Here is a 25,710-nt window from a genome sequence, read left to right as displayed (position 1 = left end):
GCTCATTCTCATGGAGAAAAACAAAACCGGGACTTCATACTTCATTGCGAGTATCTTCACGAGCAATTACTCTCCTGGCAAACTGTACTTCCAACACTCATAACTGACAAAAAAAAATCTTCCTGATATCTGTCCACTCCCATTCCACTCTCAGACTGTTTACATATCATGAATGATGATTTTATTCTACGTATTCATATATTTGATGCAGAAGTTTATAGAAGCTCATCCTGTATTTGCAGCCAAAGCTCGGACGGAAAAATGGAAGTAAAAAAAAAAAAAAACCGCACACACACACACACAAAAATGAAAGAGATGATGAACTTTGAGTTCCAACGAGCCCCATGTACTTCGCATGGTATAACTTTGATGGAAAATGCATTAGAGTTGTTCACCCTGTAGACAATATATTTGGAGGCCTTTGGTACAATGGCAGGAAGGCACTGTGGTGAAACATTCAGATAACTGAGGAAAGACAGAATTTCCTCATGTGCAAATATGGCTATCTTCCAGATAAAGTGAGAACAAATTGCTCACAAAATGGTATTAACTCTTCCAAGGTTAAGCTAACGCTTCTACAGAAAAAGAGCAAGTTGTATTAAGTAACAAAATATTAATACTGGAAAAAAACACTGCTCAGCAAGAACAGGAAATAATTTAGTACTGTATATTTTGAAGTTCTTCAGCCTAGCTATATAATTTTAACATACCGGTTTTCTTTTTAAAAAGAGACAACAATGCGTAACGCTATGCCTGAGGATACTCCTTCTTCTCCGGAAATAAATATAAAGTTGGTTAAAGCTGTATTATTTAACTAACAGTTGCATGTGAAAGCGGATAGAGTAGCACAGCCTGACCTCATGTAGCTGTAAATAAAACCACTAAAATGTAGTCTATACTATATACATCTTATGAACCCTCGATCCAGTAGCTGGCTTCATGTGCCTGCATAGGTCTGGCCGACCGAAGCCAATTATAGGATCGTGACCCAAGTTTGTAACGGGGTGTGTGTGTGTTCATATATAATCATACATATATAATATATCCATATATATATGGTTATATTATATAAATATACATGTATATGCACCTACACAAACACACATACAGATTAATATCTATGCATTAAAAATGAGAAAGAAATACAGCTAATGCATGCACGAGTAAAGCACTTGTAGCACATTAAAAAAAAAAAAATCCTCCCCCCCTCTCTACAGCAAAGTGCCCGACAGAGAGCAGTGGAAATCTTATCCTTCAGTTAAAGAGCGCATGTTTCATGGGTGCATCCTGCAAAGCAGCTTCAACGGAGCATTGCAGGGGCTCAGGGTTTTCCTGCCTGGGTCCCGCTGAAGGTTGAAAAGCCTTTGCTATGAGTCCACATTTTTCTTGTCTGCTTTATACACTTATGTGTTATAGTCAAAAGGGAAAAAAGATGCTTAAATGATCAGTGGGGGACAGTGACAAAAAATAAAAATACAAATAAAAATCAGGCCACATCACGAACACGCATACTGCAATGGCTCATTGCAGGAGAAGGTTGCTTGTGGATTTGGTGCGCAGTTATCTGACTTTGAGATCAGCCATTCATCCGTGTACAGTGGACTATTGACAAGCAGTTGCTATGGACAATCACCAAATAAGCAGCAATATTTTTAGGCTACGTCAGTGCGTCTACAGATTTGAAAAGAAGTTCATGTTCTTCTTTGATATTCTATTTAAAATCCAGCAAGAGGAAAGTTTCTATCAGTTATTTGGAGATTTTTCGTTTTCTGTGAATGGGTTTTTTGTTTTGTTTTTTAAATTTCTCCTATGCTTTACAGGTTGGATTAGGGAAAATAGATGGTCATTTTTGGTACTTCCAAGTGTGAATTCTGTGACACCGGGACACACCTTTGGTCTGTTCTTTTACTCAGCTGCAGCAAAGAACTTCTGACTGGCAACTTTTGGCCTGAGGAATTTTTCAAAATTGTCCAAAACGTCAGACTGTATTAAAAATCCATAATACATGTCAGATTCTGGCAAACTGGTAGTTTTAAAACAATCCAAGATAGTTTATTTGAGGCATGTGAGCCAGTCAAGGTACTATACAAGTGCTGTTTAATGATCAATAATTCCCCTGTGCAGAAGTCATTTCAGCTAGTCCAAGCCTCAGTTCTGTTTCTGTAAAAGTCAGTAATAAAAAAGGCCATTTTCACCTCTGCAGGTAACAGGCTGAGGCTTGGCTGTCTCGACGTTCGTACTGATGCGCCATGTGGAGCTCCCCATATGAGCACCAGAATGAGGCACCCTCAGCCAGCAACTTTTTGGTGTTGCTGAAATGGGATAAAGGGGACTCATTTTGTGACAAAAGATTTGATCTCACGAAGTGGGCTAACGCCTGCTACCACTGCTGGTGTGTGTTAGCAGTACTTCAAGGGGAAAAAGAAGCAAACTCCCCAAGCTGTGTTTTTAATGCCAGTTTGGGATCTGCAATCGGGAAGGGCTCTGCTCTGGTTCCAGACCTAGGCTTGGTTGAATCCAGAGCTCAGAGTTGCTCCTGTGAAATTCAGATTTTAGTTTAAGATCCAAGATTACAGGTGAGATCTAGGTCAGCTGTTCTGGAAAGTCTAATGCTTCTATCTCTAACTGTAAAACTGAAGACCTTACAAAGTTTAACTGCCAGCTTTTATTGGCAGAACATATAATCTTCTCAGTACTCCCAGAAAGTCTGCTGCTGAACCGAGCACATACTCTGCAGGGTTTGTGCAAGATCTTTCTTGCACTATTGGGGAGCCAATTATGCAGCTGCTCTGCTGGTCTGCTGTATTCATATAGCCTAATTCCTGTTGCGAGCATGTGGACACATTGGTATTCAGCAAAGTTTACTGTGAAACAACTGAGAACAGGATAGATTCACTGTGTTTTCTAGAATAGAGCTCAGGCTCTGCACTCTTAAAAATATCAGCATTGCTCATTTACAAAACCAGAAAAGATTACTACGTATTTCCTACAATATTATGGCTATCTTTTACTGTACATTGATTATCCACTTGTGATGCCTTTTTATCACGCTGTGGTAGCAATGACACACCAAAATGTTACAAACTTGCTAGCTGTACATCTGCAGATGGCAGCGGTTATCTCTTATCGTGATAAGCCTGTGTCAGTACAGTATATTCTAACACATGAAGCAAAACATAACAAACATACTAACTCATGTGGAAATTTAACCTTTCCAGAAATTGCTGGTAGCTTTGCAAAGCTAAAGAGACAAGGTGAATATGAGTAAGTGTATAATTTTTCTGGAACATATGATTTCTGGAAGATGCAATTATTTTCCTCTGCAGCTTGTGTGGTTAAATGTTACAGCTGCTAAATGAGACAAGATACGAGCCAATAGCAGGTTCTATATGAAAAGAAACAGCAACAATTTATTACAGAGAAAATATCTAAGATGTGTTCATACACTGCCTGAATATTAATAAGGATCAATCATAAAATCTTTAGATTTACTGTGACTCCTATATATTAATCTCTGGTTTATCTGGGTTTATTTTACCTTGGGACGGGTGTTACAACTGCTGAATTGCTCTTTTCACTGGTTCTCTGTGAGCATCCTTCTCCTTCAAATTCCTATCCAGTCTGACAAGAAAAATGAAGAAAATGCCTGGATTCAGCTGACATCTACTGTTTGAAATACTGATCACAGTGCTCAGAGTCAGAAAAAAATGGCTTTTGATCCCAGGTCGAATAAAGGCCGAGCAAGCTTGGGTTGCCTCAGTTTCCTACAACAATAAAATTTCTCAAAAGGGCTTTGAGACCTGGAGGGCAAGTCATTGTTAGTGAACCGCAAAATGTTGTTATTCTTTTATGGAATATATTACTCTTTCTTCCCCCGTTTCCCACCCCACCCATATATATAACCTCCCTTGCTTTGTGCCGTGTTCAGGAGTGACATCTCACTTCTCCCTTATTACTAAGATAGATCGATACATAGATAGATATTTTGCAGCAGGCTTGAAGAGTTTCCTCAGACAGATACTCTGTTATACAAGAACAATACGATCTTTGGACGAAAGGAAGGGTGTCCTTCTCGATGTTTACAGAGAGAGGTGGCGAGTTGCTTAGTCAAGGCTGTCAGCTTGATGCCAATACATTGTTCCTTGCATTGAATTGGTGCCTTGAGATGAACAGTTAAGGAAGCAGGAGGTTGCAGGGGCATTGGAAGGATCTAAGAGGTCAGTTATGGAAGGATTCGGTAAAAGTTGTCTCACAAATCTCTTCTTCTATGTCTGATTCCTGGCAGGGAGTCCAGAAAATTCCTTCCTGATAATTTCATTAACTGTGAAATAAAAGAAAGAGGAAGAGATGTTACAGCACTTTCAAAATCACAAGAAGTAAAAGCAGTCCTTGGGCAGTTTGCTGTTAAGCTGAAAACATCCCCTCTGCATTCATAACATAATTTTATTAGAACTTCTAGTCTTAATTACCCAGACTACATATTTTTTGAAGGCAAGGGGGAAGGAGCGGAGAGAGGGGGTCTACACTGTGTTCAGCATGCTTCAAGTACCATAAAAACACAACTGAGAAGCTGTACCATGTGTCCAGTACATGCTACATCCCTTATGTACACAACACTTGCCCTCTTTCACAAACATTTCCTTTACCCGAGGTAAAAAAAAATAAATCTGTAAGTATCTGAGCATTTTGACATTTTCACTAGGCTGAAATAAGAATATTTTGAAAAGAGAAAGGCAAGATTTGGAGGAAATATAGTGGACAGTGCTGAAAACACAGAGACTGCAACTCAGGTGAAAAAGTGTTGGGGTTTTTTGTGGTTTTGAGGTTTTTTTTTTTAATCTCACTGTAGACTCTATTTGCTCTACATTTTTGTCATAGTTTGTAGATTAGAGCATAAGCAAACTTCCATGCACCGCTATGATACTCTAAGAGGCTGGGGCAGGCTTGTTAATAAAGCTCAAGAGAAGACACTGAAGAACTTTTAGTTCTCTGTATAAAAAAACAGAACGATATTACAAGTTATATACAACAGCCATTCTCTCCTGTCTACCTTTCACACTTATTTGCCTAAAGCACCCTTTGGTACCTCCTGGAACAACATTTCTTTCTCTAGGCAGCAATTTCATTAGGAGAGACATGAGTGTTTTGGTGCAAAACTCCAGAACTGCCTGTTTTGGGGCTCCATTTCACATGCAGCTCCTTGGTGCTGTATTCACCAAGGGGGTCCACGGGTCGGACACTGTTTATCTACTTTGACAAATTTGCCTTAAATCCAAAAGACCAAATTTTCTCAGGTTTCAGAACCCAGATCTAAATGATTTCTCCCTGTTGATATTTAAGGGCTAAGACAAGGACTAATTCAAACCAGAGAAGACCCTCTCTCAAGACTGATTAATCCTCGGGTATGCAGCTGTAAGACTCCGCCATATTTAGGCCCATTTCTAACAAATGTTTAAGAAAAATTTTAATTAGCACAGTATTTCACCACTTCCCAACAATCAAAAAAAAAATGGTTCCCAATCTCTTATTGTCTCTGGGAAGGGGAACACATGTATTAATTTTTAGTAGTTATGACTAGTAGTTTGAAAGCTCCCTCCACTCTACATGCAATGGAATTTATCTCTGAGAAAGTAAAAAAATCTATGTTTTATGCAAAGCTCCATGTGATTACTGTACAGATGTCTGCTGTGGTCAGCTATACTCCTCAAGGACTAAGTATTCGCACAAAGCACGGCACAGGTGCTTGACGGGAGGAGCAGGGAGCCAGCCCTCCACATTTCCAGGTACAGTAAACTCTCCTGAAGGGACCCCATAACCTGTGCCACACAAGGCAGTTTCCATCCCTCCGAGCTCAAAAATCCCACTGTTAACAGCCCGGAGTTTAGCTCTTCCTAATTCCAGCCAGGCAATGCCTGCTATCAATCAGATTGGTGCCTCTTGGAGAGGACATGGGCAAAAAACCAGCATGGCTGACAGCAGAACTCCTGGCCTCTCCTGCTGCCCAACTTTCTAGCTGCCCCCATCACCTGCTGGCTTCTACCAGCCTTTTGGGTGAATTCTTGCAAGTAAAGCACATCTGTGGGGTATTTGGTGTGTTGCTGCTCTGCAGTGCAAGCAAGCAACCAGTGGGAGGTGAGGTTGGTCCACTTTCAGGGAAAAAACCTCCTTCAGCTCAGCTAGAAGAGCTTCCTGTTTGCTCTACCCAGGAAATGAGAGGAGCAGGTCTTCAATGGAAATTTTTCACAGCCTCAGCTAAAAATAGCAGTGAGGTAAAAGAAGTGGGCACCCACTCCTACAGGGTCATTTCCTTTCTAAAAACAAGTGGGCTGAGACTGCAGGCCGATTTATTTATCGACACGTTTGTTTGAGCAGCCAGCGTACCAAAAAATACCGTGTATGAGTTTCCTTTCATTTAATAGAGCCACCACTTGTGAAAGTATCGGAGCCAACAGTCATCTTCATCTAGGAAGGGTTAAATACTAAGTGAAAAATGAGCAGATCATTAAATGGAGTTTACTAAACCTACAGTCTTTTGAAGGGTTTGGTTTTGGTTCTGTTTCCCAGCCTGAGCTTTAGGCAGTGAAATCCATCGTGCAGCACCAGCAGACCGCGAGTCCGGAGCTTGGCCAGCATGGGGACCTCCGCTCGCCGGCTCCTGGCAGGTTGCATGGTGTGGTAAAGGGCTTACTCAGCCTGCAAACTTCACTTTCCCTCCTGTGTGCTGCATGGGAGGTCAGCAGTGGGTTTTGTGGGCTGAGGTTATGGGGGACTACGATCTGCAAAGAGCTAAAAAGTTGCAGGGAAACAGTGTGAAACATTAACCCCATAGACGGGCTGCACAACCGTGCTCAGGTGCAGCTGGACGCTCGCTGCGCAAGCTCTTACAGGTGGCAAATTGGATTTCTGTTGTAAGCATCTGAATGACAAGGGAGCTTCCTGCTATCGGCTGGCCTGAACGTCCTGTAGTCACCCTGAATTTCACCTAAATCCATGTGGCGAGGGGAGTTAGGTGCAGTTTAAGCCGGGCAACACTAGGCTGGGAGCTCTAAGGGAAGGATGTGTAAGTCAATGATTGTCCCAGCACAAAAAGTCCTAGTCTACAACCAGAGCCCCTAATTCTAATGAATATATAAACCTAACAGGAATGGATCCCAAGGCAAGTATGTCTCTTCCACTTGGAGTCCCCTCCAGACTGAGTTTAGTGAAATCACACACCTTTGGTGATTTGCTCCAGATTTGGGAGCACATGGATCCAGATCCAGGTGTAATCTCAGTGACCTGGGTTTCAATAGTAGGTTGAACAAGATCAGCAAACTGAGACGTACCTAAACTTCAGAGGAAGCTGAGATCATGCGCTGAACTCGCTATTCTGAACTCCCATCTATCTTTTTTAGGTAGCGTGGTTAAAATGTATCTCAAGTATCGGTTCTCATTATTTGCCCTTTTCTAGCCGAGAGGAAATTGAGATGATGTGATTAATAAACAAAATATTGTTATTTAAGGTGTCTGGCATGTGACAACTCTAGAGCACACTGCTATTGATCCATTTAATGAGAAAGAACTGATTAAATGGGGCCATGAAGACATATGCCAAGATAATGAAAGATTAAATTATAAAAAAAAGACATTGAAATTACAGCTGACGTCAGCCACCCAGACCAAGGAAATGCCTAGTTAGGCCTGAATCCCTTCAGCAGATTCGGTCTTAGGTACTGCTGTTGTACAAGTATTACAACAGCCCCGGTGCTTGGAGATCCCCCAGTTAGCTGAATGCAAAGGCTAGCTGAAATCATGGGAGAATGTCTGCGTTCTTCTAATCACTCAGCTTTGATGGGTTAGAGTCAGTCTCTCAGGCTACAGTCCTCAAAGACATTTAAGACTCTAATTCACATCCTCTCACAGATAGAAATCTGGAGTGTATTCACTTGCGGGATGATAGTGGATTGTATTAAATACCGAGCTTCAACTAGTAGTTCAGAGACAGAAAACTGTCTCCAATTTTAGCTGGCAATGAGTCAGGCTCCTTGTAGTTGATTATATACATGCACACACGCTCATACGCATGCGTGCGCACACATTCACACACGCATTGGAATGACAACTTTACTAGCGTTATTCCATGTTTATGTCTGGAATAACACCGATGAAGTCAATGCTGTCACAGCACTATACCCGTGGCAGTGACTGGGGTCTTGTGCCCTTTGGGGATCCTGCAAGAGTGAGGGTCTCATCAGAGGAGGCAAAGCTCAGCTCCGGTGGGCTCCTCCCTGCACTAGGTAGGGATCCTGCACATTCCATGTTTGCTCCGCTGACGCGGCCAGGAGGCGTTTTACATGCAAAGACAACACAAGACACGCAGGGAGGAACTGATGGCACATCAGGGACTGAGGAGGAAAGTTGAACCCTGAACGTCTAGTGTGTTCTCAAAACGTGACCAGGCAAACCATGGTCCTAGCATGGTTTTAGCTGCTGCCTTGGAGCGACAGGATGCTTTAGCCCAGCATGCACAACCCCATCTCTCCTTCCCTGCCCACCAGGCCCCAGCTACTTCAGGACAGCTCCGTGGTACACAAGTGGGGAAGAAAAAGAATGAAAAAAAATTAAATTAAATAAGATTTTAAACCCTCTAAGCCAAATAAAAAGGGGCATGACTTTTTAATTGAAAAAATAAATAAATAAAGGTTAAGAGAAACACACAGCTGGAGAAAAGGCAGAAAAATACCAATTACCTTTCTTTTTGATTGCTTGGATCAAAGATCACAGTCATTCTTTTTCATATAATGTTTTGTATCCAGCTAAGGTGTGTATCTATCAGCTCTGAAAAAGATTTGCAAAACCATTTTTGAGAAAAAAAAGTAACCTTTGACCTGTGTTGCAAGGCCAAATGTTACAGTTTTCAGCTACTCTTTCATTTTGTGGTTTAATTTATTAAAAGGACATTTCAGCATATACAATACATAAGGCAGAACCTAACCGCTGACCTTTCTGTTTGCTCAGATCCAGCACTAGATTTTACTTTTTTCCCCTCTTTTCTCAACTGATATCTAAAAATAAGTATGCAAAAAATTACATTCCTAAATTGATCACAAAACATATGCGAAATGCTGGTAATTTGATCTGAGACTTCAGAGGCACTGGAGGTCCATGTGTCTTGTAAGTCAGGTCAAAGACTAGTCACTGCCTTTTGCAAAATTCAGTTCTATTATCATCTCACTGGCCCAAATAAAACATGACACATTTATGCCAGATCAAGAGTCAGTCCCTTTTAAATAAGAGATCTAACCATAGTGGCCATGGAAATTAGACTTTGTCTTAATTGTAAAGAACAGGAAAGATATGCGCAAAGAAATGATGAAAGTTACAGTCTTTGCTTCAAACACAAATAAGGCAAAATTTTTTTCTCATAAAATGGCAATATTTAAAATTGTTTCTTTTTTTGCTGTCCGATCTTTTTAGATTTCTTCTGAATTCATCATGAAAGCATTTGGCACTTCTGCAAAACCATGTGGAAATTAAAAAAAATAACTGCAATACTAAGGAGCAAAAAGTGCTTCTTAAAAACTAAGTGAGTTTTGAGTGCAAGATTCAGAAGTGTCTTTGCTGCTGGATTTCAGGTGACTATATATAGAAAAGAAATATTTTACTTGGCTCCCAAAGACTGCGCAGCCACGTATCGTACACTGGAACCTACCACTCAGTACACAGTCTATTTTATATTCTGCATCCTGGAAAATCAGCTTTTGCACATGCAAGCAGAGCAACTAATTGACTGGTAAATACAAACTTAGGTGTATCAGGCACAAGGAGCCCAAACCCAACAAAATGTGTTGGGGAAAAATACTGGGGGGGTGTGGGGGGGTTGTTTTATAAATCAACAGCAATGAAAGGCTTTTTTCTGGAAAATGGGGATGTATAACTACTAAGGGGTTCTTAGCTGTATAGCTTTACTTTAATTACACGTCCAAAAAAGGTTTTACTCCTTATTGAAACAATGCCAACAGATGCACCCTGCAACTTTTCTTTCTTGTCCTGCTTGTAATCTATGTAGTCTATGTAAACTGTCAACCTCTTCAACACCATCCAGCCCAACAGCAATCAGGTCATCTCCATTAATTAAGCAAACTCTTGGAAGAAGTTACTGATCTCAAACTAAGTGGCAATTCAAGTCCCATGATGCATTTTTGCTAGAATAGTTTCAACAGACTCAAAACCCATCGGCATCTTTCCATTAATTTCACATCATCATACAGATATCTGATGGAAAACAGAATCTAAATAAAATGCATATTTTTGGCTAAAGCCTGTCCCAACTGAAATCAATATCTAAACTCCTCTTGATTCACAGGATCTGGATTTCACTCATGACATTTAAATATCTTTCCTTTATATTTCAATATAGCTCCAGAGCGAGGTGCAAAAATAAAACAATCAGTATCTATGGTACTATCCTACCCAAAATCTTTAACAGGAAGCTGGGTGTGCCTGTAAGAAAAGAGCAGAAAATAAAGATAGCATTTCTGCTAAAAAAAAAATTCAGTGTTGTAAACGCACTACACATCAGAACTATCAAGAGGGAAATACTCAAAACACAAATCTGCCCCAGAAATTTTAAGGATTTTGCAAGTACTTTCATTATTGTCAGTGTGCTTCCAGAAAAGATCAACAGCCTACTGCTACAAACTGCGTTAAAACTGTCAGGAAAAAGCGTGACCTAGTGGCTAGAGCAGAAGACTGGATGGTGGGACTCCAGAGCTTGGACCTCTGCTATATCATCTTCTTGCCATATGGCCCTGGCCAAGTCCAAGGGATCCCTGAAGGACCAGATTTATTACAGGTTTGCTTTGGTCTAAAAAATGCAGAAAGACTGTGAAGGTCACACTCAGGGAACTTAAATAATAAATGCCTCGCTAACAGAAAAAAAGCCTGAAATGATGATGACCTGCATAGAATGAGCCCATACTAAGTGTGTGGATGTAGTAGGGAGCAATCATTTTCAAAAGTCCCTACAGGGATGTTTTAAAGTCCTTAGGTAGTTTAGATCCCAAACTACCAAAGGCACGAGGTGCTGAGCTCGCTTAGGCACTCTAAAAATTCTAATAGGCAACTGTTTAAGTTACCAACCTAGAACCTTTAAACCCATAAATGTCAGTCAACATTAGAGTGCTAAATACCTCTAAAAATTAGGTCCTACATATTTTTATTAGGAAATTGAGCCAATATAGGCAACAGAGAGCACTTTGAAGACAGTGACCTGTTCTGACTTCGCTGTATGGCATCTAAAGGTAAGAGAATAAGGAGCATCCCTCAGCCCTGGGGATGCCTTGTCCTGGGAGACACTGGGGTACCACTTGTGAGAAGCTGCACAGATGCTCTCCTCCCTGACTGTGCAGGGAATCTGGGACTGGTATCCCGAGACAGTCTGTAGCCTGAATAATTTCTTTTAGACAAGCAATGCTTTGTTTTTGTTTATTCACACATACTCCTCCAACAGAAGTTGTTACTCTGCAAACTGTTCCCTCCAGCTGAGCTCTCCTCAGTGACACAAAGCAAAGTGACCAGATACAAGGGAAGGAAAACAGAGCAGTTTGCAGCAGTGGAAATAATGTGAAACCTGCGCTGCTCTCCCTGTACCACCTGCTGTGCATGGAGCTCTTGGGTGCCTGTCCTGTTTTGCCATGCTTCGCTTCAGCTTGTTACACAAATGGTTACAATCTTGTAAATCAGTAATAAGTTGCACCTGAGCCTGTAAGTGATTAGTAAAAAAGCATTAAGCTTCCATGGCCAGAGGACTTTCACACAGTTAATCAGTTAAGAAAAGAACTGGGTGTTAACTGGTTGTTTAATTCCCTGGAAGGCCAGTTTATTGAGACCCCCTAGTAAGAGGACTGAAATCTTATGTGCAAACAATATGGGAGGATTATATTGCTTACAAATGACATACTCTCCTGGAGAAACAGGTGCCAAATGTTGCCCTGAAGTGAACTGAATGGAGAAACTCTAAGGCTGAGCAGGTGCCATTTGTGGTGCTTTCAGTTATTTAATCCATTTGATCCCTGTTTTAATCTATTGGAATGAGCTAAGTTTTCTAGGTACCTTCTCCATGAACCAGGAAACTGGGGTAATGTGATATTTGCTGGACACACATGCACACACGTACAAGCTTTCTCATCCTGGGTTGTTGAACAGCAAGAGAAACAGCAATTTTTGCTCCAGAGTGTGATTTCCTGTTTGCTTGATGGATTTCAGTATTTAGTCGTCACTTTTTTATCAGAAGATTCTAAGATAGGTGCAAACCCTGCCTACACATCGACTGGAGGAAGAATCCACATCAGCTGGCAATCTGGAAAGTGCCCCTTCAGGCACAATTTCACGTCCTTTCCCTCCTGCCCCGTTAGGCTTCAGCATATCACTGCGGGAAGCCCTTGCAGCTCATCTGCAGGCTCAGTCCCCCTGGTACAAAAACCCCTGAATTTCAAGGAGCTGCATCTTAGTCACCGCACGACTACAATGGCAAGAGGCGCCCCATCAAACTGCAATGTTTCTTTAAATCTCATTCTTAGCACCCTTTTTCTGTCCAGTCCACAGCGCTGCACATACTGAAACTGAATCTGAGGGACGGCGTTCAGGGTGGCATCCAGTGCCAGGCGCTGCCAATCTCGTTCACGGGTTACCTGGCAAAGGACTGGCTCTGAATATTAATGCTGACACTGCCAGGAACTATACACAAAAACTCTTGTATTATTAAATTTGCTGAGACTATGGTAAATGTCCTGTTTATTTACTAGATATACACTTTATATCTGTTTAGTCACTACACGTAAGGCATACAGGGACTGGAACAAGATCTGATAGCTGTGTGCAGTTCTTCTACGAGTGTCAGCAGCCACCTTGGGAAGCGTACCTTGCAAGTGGAAAACTAGATCAGCCTGGATGTGATGAGGAACTCCAGGCCACCGTGGATTTGGTTTGTAGTAGCTTTCCATAACAAAGTCTTTTTTTAACTGACTTTCTTTCTGCTCACATATATTTAGATATGACTTTCATTCTGCAGTACTCTGATGCCAGATAGTTTTGGCTGAAATTGTAAGGGAAGGGACACGTGTTTGAGTCATGCAGTTGGCTCTCTCTAGTTGATAGTTAGCAAGTTACTGAGAAAAGATGAAGTTCCTATTTAGTTTTAGTTAACATGCAATGAGACCAAGTAAAATATCTCAAGTAGAATACGCACGTAATAAATAAATATACAAAAACTTACACTAGAAGGACATGCAGTTCATTTTCTTAAACCACGTTAGTTGGCTAAACAAATACAGAAATATTAGGCTGATGGACTGCAGCTTAAGAAACAGAAGGCAAGAGTCTTCATTTTGTCACTCCTAACTCTTGATCTAACTCTGTGGCAGCTGCTGCTGCTGCTGCAAAGCACAAGGGTGAACTGTGCTAGCATCTATTTTTGTGTGCGTGGTTTGGACCTTGTGAATTTGCTACATAAGTGCTGAGATAAGCAGTGCCATTTGGTATTAAGACATATTTCTTTTAGATTAAAAACAGCAAAACCAAAGGAGGTTGGTGATGATTTTTTCTACAGTAGCTTGCACCTCATGGTTTAAAAGCTAATGAAATTGGTAATAGGTACCACAATGCCTCTAAAATAGTAACTGCCGTCAGGAAAAGCACACAAGCGATAGCACTATTTATTCACATGTCACTTTGCAGTTTCATCATTCTCCTAGACTTAACCTATTTACTAAGAGGCGATATGAGTCATTCAGCGAAGTGTTTCAAAAACAGAGAGAGAAAAGAGAATGGACGGGAGAAAGCTATTTTTTACAGGAAATAATTGGGGGGTAGGAACTGAAGAACAGTTACAGCATGTTCAGGATTAGCTGCAAGGAACAAGAATAGGCAATGCTGCTGCTTTTTTATTTCTGTCACAAAGGAACTACTAGAACAAATATTTAATTGAGGGGAAACAAACCATTTAACAAATATTTAATTAAGGGGAAACAAACCATATTACTCCTCCCTTTGGGCAGTTCTGCAGGGGATGAACAGTCAATAATGTAGCCTATTTTCCTCCCTTGAGCACTAGCGCTTATGTCTGTTAATCCACAAAACTATTTACTGGCTCTAATTCTCTGGCATCTTATCTTCTGCTGTGTCTTAACTCTGCAAGCATCCCTGCTGAAGGGCTTGTGGATTCTTGCAGGACCTGGGCCTCTCCAGCAAACCAGGTTTCCCTCCAAACATGTCTGAACTGAATTTTGAGCCTGGTTCTCAGGAGAAAACAGCCAGCAGAAAATCACTGTCTCAAAGTAGCAGGGAAGATGCACAAGTGGCCTATGAACAATTTTGCCAGACAAACCAGGCTCTCCTCTGGAACAGGCATGCAAATAACCTTCTGCTTGCAATTACTCTGCTTTCACAAACAACTTCGGAACAGCGAGTGCGAAGAAGGCATATGTTTCTTATGTGCCTTATTTTAAAGAGGATTACGGGCAGTAGGCACACTGTTTGTAGTGAAAAACACTGAGCAGGGGAACACATGAAATCACTTTTGTGTACAGATTATTTTTCTGTGATGACTCCATATCCTTCAGCAAATGAATGTTTGGGGCCAGATTCTCCCCCCCTTGCGTTGAATGGTGAGCGCTGTTTTAGAAGCCCTGGTATCAGGACCTGCCTCTGCAGGTGACGGAGAGCGACAGGCACCGCTAGAGAGGTCTATGGGTCTTGGCAATGGGAGTCCAGGACAGCTGAGCGCCTAACTTTGGGGCTACAGTTATGAGTCCCAAGTTAGCTGGAAAGAATCCAGACTATTAAATATTTAAGTAGTTATTGACAGAGTGTTACAATTCACATACAACAATGTCAAGGAGGTGCCACATACAAGATACTGCATGTCTGCCCACATCCATCTGTTTGCTTTTATTTTGCACTTTGACTGTAAGTCCTTTGAGGCAGGAACTGCTTTTTTTTTCCTTTGGATTCAACACAGCATCTGCCACAATGGAGTTCTCATCCATGTGGGGGTTTCTAACATAAAATAACGTAATAATAAAAATACTACATAATACTATGGAGTATATGGATAAATCAGAGATCATTATGAACAAAGAGGGAGAGCTAACTGTAAGAGACACCTGTAACTACAAAAAGGCATGCAAAAGACTATGGGGGCAGACACTGTAACTGACTTTGCATCTCACATCAAGAAGACCAGCAACCTCTGACAGTAAATAGCTTGAGAGAATAAGAAAAATGCATATGCATCATCCAAAGACTTAAAACTTTCAATTTGACTCAATGGCACAAACGATAAAACTTTTGTTCTCAGTATGAAAAGAAAAGGGGGGATATAAATTACCAGAAATAGAACTGAGCTCCTCGATGTCCAATAGCTGTTGAGGTGACTATCTTTAGCTGAAGTGCAGCCGGCGCTATTGAGGTTGGGCAATTCCCAACCTCACCACAATAGCAATAACCTACATTTGTTCAGAAATTAGCCCTCAATTATTTGCAGACCTCCCATCCCAATTCCAAATCAAGATGTAGGAACAACCACCCAAAGAGCCTGCCCCAGGGAATCCTTCCCAGGATTTAATGATGAGCCATCCCAAATTTTCCAACTGTGAGGTCTGAGAGCTGTGTGTATCCCCATGCAACCCAGGCAGGAGGTGAAACACTATGCTCATCGCAGCGTCTCAGGGGCATGCTGCAAGTACCTAGCAAGGCCATCCTAATCACTCCCAAGTTCTCATCAGCTGCACGACAACATTCTCCTTTGTACGTGAGTTTGCACGGCCAGCTCACGAGCTCTGCATTTGTAGCTCATATTGAACCTATTAGTTTGTATTTAACCATCCATTGCTACACTTCCTGGGTGAATTCCAACCAAACAACGAAGGCTTTGGAACCACATCGCGATAAAACACCCTCTTGCCTAAAATAAAGATAAAACTTGCTTACGTTTGATATGATCTCATCTGACTACAGAATACATTCAGAAGCAATTGGCAGGGCATCCCCTCAGCTAGGAACACGCATTGAATGGGAATACTGTTTGTCCTGCAGTTGGGGAACTAGCCACAGACAGCTGGAAGACACAGTAGTAGCAAAGTTGAAGGCCAAGATCACCATAGCTCTTTCTGAGCAGTCTTGGAAGGAGAGTGACTGCCAGCACGAATTAAATGCCCCAGCTAACACACGCAGCATAATGAAACCGTATAAAGCCACTGGATATCTTCTGCAAAGCCAGAGTTTTAAAGGTATTTTGGTAGCTAACTCTCAACTAAATCACTGTGGATTAGACATCTAGCCACTTTTAAAAAAACCAAATACTCAAAGACACGAGCATGCATCACCTCTCAGAATCTGGCCTAGACTGTACCCAATGTTTCCCTGACAGAGGAGATGGAACAAGTGTTGGGGAACACCAAGAGAGGATGGCCTACGATAGGAACTGGGGGTTGCCCTTTGAGATGCCAAGTAGAGATGGGAAGGCTTTTGTACTAGTAAGAGCTGACTCTCTGCTGGGGAGGTAGTGCTGACTCCTTGCATGCTTCTTGGAGCATCATCATGAGGAAGGCTCACAGCGTGTCTATGCAGCACCATGATGTGAATTCACCATCGTCAGCACCATGGAGCAACACTGCACAGTGCTGCCATAATCTCTTCTCTAGGTCATGGGAACAGCTCTGATGGCTGACTACCACCAGCTGCTGTGCTTTGCCCCAGGCTCAACGTGGAGGGGAAGGACAGTGGAGCATCCATGGTGGGGAGAAACCCTGTTGACACAACAGGATGTCTGTCCATCCTAACCCGCGCTCCCCTGTAACTTGTGAGGCTTGGTGACTTGGCTGTGGACTGTAGCATGCGCTGTAGAGCCTGTCTCAGCCAGCTCCGGCTCCTGCGGTGTTCCTCAGCACTGCAGGACTGCCTGGCAGTGAGTGCGGGTGTAACACTGCAACACCCGTGTAACACCCAGGAATTGCCTGCTGGCCACGGCATCGCTGAGCCCAGCAGCAGCAAAACAGGCAGGTGCCTGGTAAAGAGGAGGGAATATTCTAAGTACTACAAAAATGCCACATCAAGAGACCTAAAAATGAAAGTAATTTACTGGTGGGAAAAGATAAACTATCCAAGAGGCTGCGTCTTCCCCCTTTTCAGCCAAGTTAAAATGCGCTCAAGTTTAAGTGGGTGGTTAAGGCATGGTGACTTCAGAGCAGGCTCATGCTACAGTGGGTGTTGGGAGAGGGCAGAAGGAGCACTGCGGAACTGAAAACTCCCCCATTTTGTGCTGACAGCGACCAGTGACCTTGGGAGAGCCCCGTCAAGCAGAGACTGGTTACGTCTCATGGCCAAGCCAGCAGCCAACATCCCTGTGGGGCCTGTCGGCATGGAGGGTGGGAAGGGAGCACGCTGTGCAACGTTGGCTGTGCAACGGGTCACAAAACGGCTTTCCTCTCAGGGGGTCCCCTCGACATGACTGTAATCAACACTAAAAATAATAGTGCAATTTATATTTAGGCTGCAAATCACCACTGTTAATAGCGACAGTCAGCAGAGTCTCCAGAGAGGGTTTGGTCACTGCTGGCCCTGGCTGAGGTCTGAAGGATAAACAGGATAGAGAGGGCTGCAGCCTTTCAGCCACAAAGACAAAGGCCATTTTTATGGTTCAAGAGAGTGACCATCTCCACTGGGCACTCCCCACCTTCTCATCACCTGTGCTAGGTGCCCCAGAAACACCCCCCAGTTGCATTTCTTCACCCACTTGTGTGAGGCACTCAGCCTGGCCCTGCTGCTGCGTGTGGGCAGCATCGGAAGCGTGGCAGAGAGCAACACAAGAGCGGCTGGTATGGCTTGGGCTTTTTTTTTTCTTGATTCAGAAATGTCATCTGCATCCAGCTGTTAGTATTTTGGAAATCTGCTGGGTTTTGTTTTCCTCATGTGATTCAGCACGGCTGGTGCTCCAGCTGCAAAAGCCTCAGTAGCCACGGAGCTTGCTTAAAGCAACTACAGATGAAAGCCCATGTCCTGGCCAGCACTTCCTCTGCTGGGAGCACCCTGGGACTCCTCTTGAGTCCCAGGGGCAGCCTCCTCGTCACCCTAATGGGAACGGTGCTTGACTCCATCACAACCACGCCAGAGAGTGTGGTGATCAGGAACTGCACAGATAGGTATCTACATCAAATGATGTGGCAAAGAAAATATTTTAATTGCAGCCAACAGCATCCTGATCCCAACTTCTGCTCCTTCTGAAAGTATGGCAATGCTTAAACCTTGAACTGCAGCATAAGTACATTGTAAATTGATAAACTTCCAAAACACTATGGCATTGCTATCCACTTTCAGTTTTTCCACTTTTTTGTAGAGTTTGTTTTTTAAAATCCCATATTGTCAAGAGTATAATCTATGTTATCTACAAAAAGACAGTGATTCAGCAACAGGGTAGGTTATACATGAATGAGGGTAATGCCTTTACCCCTGCACCTTTTCCTTCCAGTATGCTTTTCCCATGCCCATTTCAGTTGCCTTCTCTCTCTCGAGGCCACAATAATCCCCTCTTCTTTCCCCCTATCCCAGAGCAGACACCCCTGCTAGAGGTGGAGAACGGCCGATCCAGAGTGCCTTGAAAGGGCAGGAGAGACTGCAGCATGTTACGAGGAGGTGAGGGCTTGCTGAGACTTATTTCCAAGGAACAAACTTTTAATGGGGTGTGGGTTATACATGTGAAAACATAGTGATTAAGTAAAGGCAAGGGACAGGGCTTTATTACTTAAGTAATTCTTCCATTTGACAGCTGAATCCCAAGTCCCCCATTTTTATCCACACAACCATGTGTGTTGTAATTCCATGTGTAATTCCATGTGTAATTCCAATGTGTAATTCCATGCTCAGTTACGCAGTGACACAGACAAAATCATCCATTACTGAATATCAGGTAAATACAAACCACCATTAAATGTAGCCTGATCACGTAAATGGCCTTTACATGTCTTTCCCCTCCCGGGCAATGATGGAAACAATGTTGGGTGATTAATAACCAATGTTGGGTGATTATATTTACCGAGTAAGCTATAGAAGAAAGTATAAGCGACACAAAAGCGTATTTGCTGCAGCAGTGGCGTGCTGGGGGGTGCTCCCCTGGAGGGGTGGGACGGTCCCGTGGGGCAGCGATGCAGTGCAGGGCCATGCCCCTGCGACCCAGCTTCTGCGTGCCCAAAGCCCTGGGGGGAAAGGGGCAGACAAAATCCTCTTTAGAGAATCCCTAACTCCTGCAGATGAAGTTAAACAAAGAAAAGAAAATATGTAGTGTAGGCTGCTTGTAAGGTCACTAAACCAGTGGAGAAGGGATTGCTTTAATTTCCCTTTTACCTGGAAAGAAAAATAAACTGAAAAAACAAAATAACCCACTGGCTCTTTAAAGGGTTGGAAAAAACCTGTCTGAGAAGGGAGATAGTTGAAAACGCCTCATTGAAGGCGTGCTGTTTTCCATCCCCCATAAGCAGGCCTTAGTGTGTCTTTTACCACGGCTGGCCTGGATGCAGGCGTTTCACAGCATGGGAGAGGCGGGGCGAGGAGCAAGAGGACGTGAAGTTTGCTGTGCTGTCCAGAAGATGAAAACACTAGTGCTGTTTATAGAGGGAAACCCAATTCGTCAGCCCAAATGAATTCCTGTGCTAATCCATGCAGGCTTCATGTTTTCCACCAGCCCCAGCCACTGTAAAGACTATCTTTAGGAGGCACAGTGTGTTTGGAAAGGAGCAGCTGGAAAGAGGGGACGTTTATGCCAGCTTGGAAGGCTTTCTGGTATGGAAAAAGAGGAATGCTCTCTTGGGTCTCCCCGCAAAATTAAAGCATCTTCATCCAGAGCAAAACGATGCCAAGCACAACAAACAAAAGCGGCTTTCCCCAACTCTCCTGGGCAGCCTCACTCCAGGGTTCACAATGGTTTCCATAGAACTTGTTTTGCTATCATAACAAATTCGATCTATCCAGGCGTGATGGTGTGCACTGTTTTCTAAAGACAAGAAAATTAGTTTCCTCGCTTATTTGTCTGCCAAAGCATTTTTGTCTAGGTGCCACAGACAGGGACTCCCTAGATAACCAGTGCATCTGCCTGTCGGCTGAATGCAACGTACATCTTGAAAAGAAAAATCCTCGAGAGGTTTTGGTCTGTGTGGCACGATGCGAGTTACCTTTGCTGCAGAGGCAGGGGGAGAGGCTGCCCTTGGCTAATCACTCTCATTCCTCGGCCTCTGATCCTCCCAAGCTGAGCTAGCCTCAGCGCAGCGTGCCTGTGTGCGGCAACACGAGCTTCCTGTAATAAACCAGCCATCAACTGTGTGCATCTCTCGTTGCATACATGGGAGGAAATGAATGTCTTGTTGTACTGACCACAATCTGTTGAAATGCTAGTAAATATTACAGTCTAACTGTGATTAAGGGCTAGATTATTCGCACGGCCGGGGTATGCTCCCCAAGAGCGAGAGCTGCACTGGAATGTCACACGTGGAAGAGGTTTCTTCCAGCCTTTCCGCAGAGACACTCGTACTCAGCAGTGGTTTTTGAAAAGCAGAGATGTTTTTCTGCATGACAGAAAAAGCTGGGGGAGCATTTAATGCTGCATCTAAACCAAGACCATTATCAGAACAGCCTGCATTTTTGGAAAGTCTTAATCTTGATCTAAAACTTGCACTAGTTTTGAAGATGGAAAGAGCTATGAAATGTAATCAAGTATCAAACAAAGGTCCACAGGTATTAATTTCTAAAACAGACATAATAATAGTTTTGTGTGCTTTTTATTTTAATAATAGCCTATAAAATTTATACTCAAGAAAAATTTGTATTAAAATCAATGGCATTTTTTTAAAAAGGAAATATATCTGAAAACATAGTAGAAGTTATTTGAAGACATGAAGCTGCAGGATAACCTCAGGAGAAGAGCTCTCATGCAACCCAGCCTACCTAGCTGAAAATCTCACCCTAGGGTTTGCCTGCTGGAAATCAGTATCTTGGGCTCCTTTTCAAGGAAGAGGACAGCACCCCACTCAAAGCAAATGAACGTGTGTGAAGAAGAAACCAGACAAGAAAAAATTAAATGTAATTTTAAGGAAAAAAGACCTTCAAAACAGAATGTAATTAAAAAATACAGCTGCTAAAAGTCCTACTCTGATTTGCCTCAGTTCTGGTTTAAACCAAGCCACTTTGCTCACTGGACCTGCCCAATGCCTCGAGTGGCCAGTGTCTGCAGACTATTTCCAGCCTTTGCAAACATCAATTTGTACAAAATTATCATTTCTTCATATCCAGTGACTTCAGCTGGGGGACTTCCCCAAGTCCTAAGGACAGCTTCCTCGGTTGGTGACCATTTACCTACAGAAATGCTGGGCCTTATTTTTAAGCGGCTTTGGCAGACCTGTGAAACATGTGATTAAAGCACAGGTACGGCAGCGACCTGTGTGCGCCCAGCAGTGCCCCTTCCCCTGGAAAGCAGTGGCCAAAGGCACTTGCCAGGGCAAGCTGGAAGCACCACAGCCACACAGAGCGTCTGAGGGGGGGTGCCTTTCAAAGCTGGGACCTTCACAGACACTTTCGGAGAACAGTCCTGCAGCTTCCTGGTAAGAATCGGAAACCCAAAAGTGGCTGATGAAGATCCAGCACGAGCACCGGCAGGTATCTGACCATAAAGGGAATGCAATGTCTGGTACATCATCCAGCTTCCCCGGCCTTGTGGCTACGGAGTCTCCTGGAACCGAGCTCTTACAAAATAACTGACGCTGTGTTGCTCATAATGACAGATATTTAACCCAGGGAGGTTTAACTGTCACAATACTTTCACCATTGACTCCCATACTTCTGAAGTGGCTCCCCCTTCATTTAGTCATTCTCACTCTTTCCAAAGAAACTTAGAAACCATCTAAATAAACCAGCACCGATTGAGACATTGCAAATGTCATAAGAGTCATTCATGTGTCTCACTATTTGTCCTACATTTCACTCGATTCATTCACTGATGATGAAGTCATTCATCATTAAGAAACCAAACCAAACCACACCACAATTTGGGAATCTTTGACTAGACTCCCCTGGCAGAGATGATCAGAGGGAATGATTGCAAACTCACACTCCTCTAATTTACTGCTGCTTTCACCCTGGCCCAAATTATTCTTTGCACGTTATAAGAGAAGGTTCAGAGTCCTCGCACAAGCGCAGAGCAAGTCAACACATAAGCACTGAAAAAGGACTAAATTATGCTGTCACTTTGCTGTGATGACATCCCACTATTTCTGCAGGGCCTCAAGGTTTGCTGGTCATGCAGTGCACACTGCTTTGGTGCACGAACAGGTCTGGCACACAACCGCCGCACTGCCAGCACCCTCCCACCACCCATCAGTCAAAGCGTGCCCAAATGCACACAGCTGGGTGGAAGCAAGGGACAGTCCGCTTTGACCTTTACTTCCACACCTGACAATTATCCATGCGGAAAAATTCTCCCTCAGATGTAAACCTATCACTCACTTCAACATCCATGGGCAGAAGTCAATAATACTTTTCTCACTAAATCTAGTTCAATTACAATTTCACTCTAAAGAAATTGTGTTTGTTCAGCTGAGGGCAGAGTTTAGCCTATGTTTTGGAGTGCAAAGTTTCCAAATTAGAAACCCACAAAAGGACATGGCTTGATTAAAATGAGAACTGTGTGGATTAGGAGAACCTGCAGGAAGACGGAGAGTATTAGACCAGTTTCTCACCCAGTGAATTAGTGTTGCTTTGCTGAGTCACATGGGCATCACTGTTGAAGCCCTTTGATCCTCAGTGGTTTTACTCTAGCTAACAGTAGCTGAAGATTTAACTCTTTTATACCTGACACTGGTTAAATCCAACTCAAGACCAAGTTTTCAAAGTCACTGTCATGTGAATATAGAGAGATCAGAGTTTTAATTGCCAGACTGAAGTATTTCTAGTAGACGCGCACCTAAACTGGAGAATAGGAATGTTTGCAAAGTTGGGAGTACTTGGATTTAGGGGTTTTGTGCAGACCCTTTTTAGAGAGAGGATCCATTTGTGAAATTCACAGCTGGATGTACACCCAGATTTCTGTGCTTGCAAAAGTGAAGCATGGGGACTTGGAGTGATGATTCAGACACAACTGCATTTTTTATACATTTTAGGTTGGTTTTTACCTTCCTCTGGTTTCTTCTTGGTAAACACAGAAAAAGTTATATTACAGAAAGAGTGTGAAAGCCAGCAGCTGGTTAAAAATTCAAATTAGGAGCTAATATGCTGGGAAGGGAGTTTTATGGTCTTCGAGTATTTGCTCTTCTTCCCCTATCTCTGACTCTCCTACTGGCACGACTACAGATGTGCTGCTTGTTTTTCAAATCAGAGAAGTAGGAATGACCTATTAGGTCATCTAGTACCTTTCGTAGCCAGTGCAGGATTGTCGTCTTCTACATTTGTCCAGTCTGTTTTTAAAATTCCTCTAAAAACATACTGCATCCAAATTAGAGCACAGAAGTCTCTTGGAACTGGTGAGTAAGCAGCACTATAAAATGACCAGGGAGTATAAGGCCATACCAGCTTCTGCTGGGCATAAAAGTAGCTCTCACTACTTAGAGTTCTCATAAGAAAACGAACTTTGATGGGAAATTCAGATGATTCCTCTTCAATTTTTTATTTAAAAATGGCCAGGGATTTATTATTATTATTATTATTAATAATAATAATAATAATATTTTCATAAGAAACAAAGTATGAAAAGCAGGTGGAAGAAAAATGGATTTTAAATTAATCACCTGTAGGTCTTCATTCTTGTGAGAGAAAAGATCTATACAGACAAAAAGCCCCCCATCAACTATCCATGCTGCCTGGCAGGATGTGACCTTAACTGGAAAAGTTCTGCTTGTGTGAATAATGCTGAGAATCCAGCCATTTTTCTATAGTAGAAGACTTTACAACTGGCTTTCAGTTTGCACCATAAACAGACTATATCTTTAAGATGGTTATTCGTGCCAGGCATTTTATTTCACAATAGTTAAAGAAATGTGCAGATGTTGTCCAAACTTTTCAAAGCAGCACGGCTCTTTGCAGCTGCTTGTAAGATTTCCGACGTGCAGTTCAAAAATGGCTCAAGCTGCCTTTTCGCTAGCCATCGCAGGAGAAGCTGAACCCTCTCCTGTCATATTGTGCTTTAAGAGGAGAAAAGACCCCTACCCTTTTCCTATCTTTGCACATTCTTAACATTAACACAGTTCATAACAAATGAAACTGTGAAGAGCAGCAATGCCAAACCCAAGCATTCAGTGTTCATGAGTCAGGCCTCTAGTAATCATGAGATTGGTTTTAAAATCATGCAAGCAACCCCCCGCCCCCAAAGTTGCGTCACTTTTGTCTGCCTTGATTTTGAAAGACCAAAACACTAAGGTTCATATTTTTAATGTTTTGGATTTTCTTGGATCAGACTTGAAAAGATCACTAAGAAGAAAATCTCTCTCGTATTTTGCTGCAGTCACCTGCACAGGGACTTTTAAATCGCTATAAATATTCCAAGGCTCACAATGAAATTGCAAAGAATTAGAAAAAGCTTCAAGCTGCCATGTGGATGTAAGCCAGTTCACTGGTTATACTTATTCAATTACATTGTGCTAATTTTATAGGGGAGATAACAGGACAAACTGTGAGGACAAATACATACCTAGCTGCAGGTTCCTCATATAGGTTGTCAGGGAGGGTTCAACTCCCCTCAGCAAAGCGTCTTTCTAATAAATGAATCCAGCCCATCGCATCATCTTTGCTGGAAGTTACTAACACTAGGATTCATTTTGAGGTGGTCAACATACAAAGCAAGCAGGCTGAGCTCATGCAATTATTGTCCATGTGAAAGTCCCTTATATTACAGAGGCTGTAGCTACCCCTACAAGTTTAGCCAGCTTAGCAGCACTGGCATTGCTGGTCAAACCCTTCTTCCAGTGCAGACATAGTCATCCCAGTACAAAAGCCTTTCAGTGAAACAGCTGGTGGTGGTTCCCTGACTTGGCATAAGCTGTGCTGATTTCAGTGTTTTTACACCAACAGAGCTGTGTCCATACAAGGGCTTTTACCATAATAGCTGTGTTCGCAAAATAAAAAAAAAAAAAAATCAACCACCTTAACCAGCATAGTTATGTGGTAAGCTGCCTAAGTGTAAAACAAGCCTTGTTAAAGGTTTCCAGAGAGCGCTTCTCTGGTTCAATGCAAAATGGTGAATTTAGCTCTAGAAGGAGTTAACCCCCTTTCCTGCTTTGCACAGTTTTGTTATAAGCCATTTCCTATCCGCACAGTTCTTGCTTCTCATCTCCAAAGCCCCCATTTTATAAAATGTTGTCAAAACAGTTATGATTTTGACTGAACTGAAAGAATTTCTGTGTAAAACACCCAGCGTCACCCCGCGCTGGCAGGAAGACCGCAGATCCATTTTCCTGACATCCTGTACTTGCTCATACGACAGCTTTGCTCTGTCTCCAGACTGTGCCCTAAGAAATGAGGGTGTTTCTAACAGACACACCTGTTCTCGGTGACAGGTAGCGTATTACTTGCCAGCAATCTATCATTCACTTCTAGAAAGGAGGTAGTATTCTTTGATACATACAGTATGGAAGGGGTGAGTCTGGTGGAAAGACAGAAAAAGGAGAGAGTAGTTCTGCCAGTCCCTCCCTTTAGCGCAAC

At 42.7% G+C, this 25,710-nt stretch overlaps 1 protein-coding gene across 3 annotated transcripts in view; it reads right to left on the bottom strand.

Annotated features, from left to right (window-relative positions):
• Nucleotides 1–2,069: 2,069 nt before the first annotated feature.
• Nucleotides 2,070–25,710, bottom strand: part of NFATC2 (nuclear factor of activated T cells 2) — a 91,168-nt gene continuing 67,527 nt past the window's right edge. For 2 of the 3 annotated variants that reach the window (XM_082325627.1, XM_082325628.1), the window contains exon 10: nt 2,070–4,321. In XM_082325627.1, coding sequence (XP_082181753.1) covers nt 4,266–4,321 — 56 coding nt within the window. In that variant the 3' untranslated portion in view covers nt 2,070–4,265. Of the gene's footprint in view, nt 4,322–8,732; nt 8,818–25,710 lie in introns of those variants that run through there. The other variant, XM_082325629.1, reaches the window with a different exon arrangement.

Source organism: Platalea leucorodia, assembly GCF_965183815.1.
Source record: "Platalea leucorodia genome assembly, chromosome: 13".
NCBI classification, from domain to species: Eukaryota; Metazoa; Chordata; class Aves; order Pelecaniformes; family Threskiornithidae; genus Platalea; species Platalea leucorodia.
This window is presented reverse-complemented; position numbering and strand designations above follow the sequence as displayed.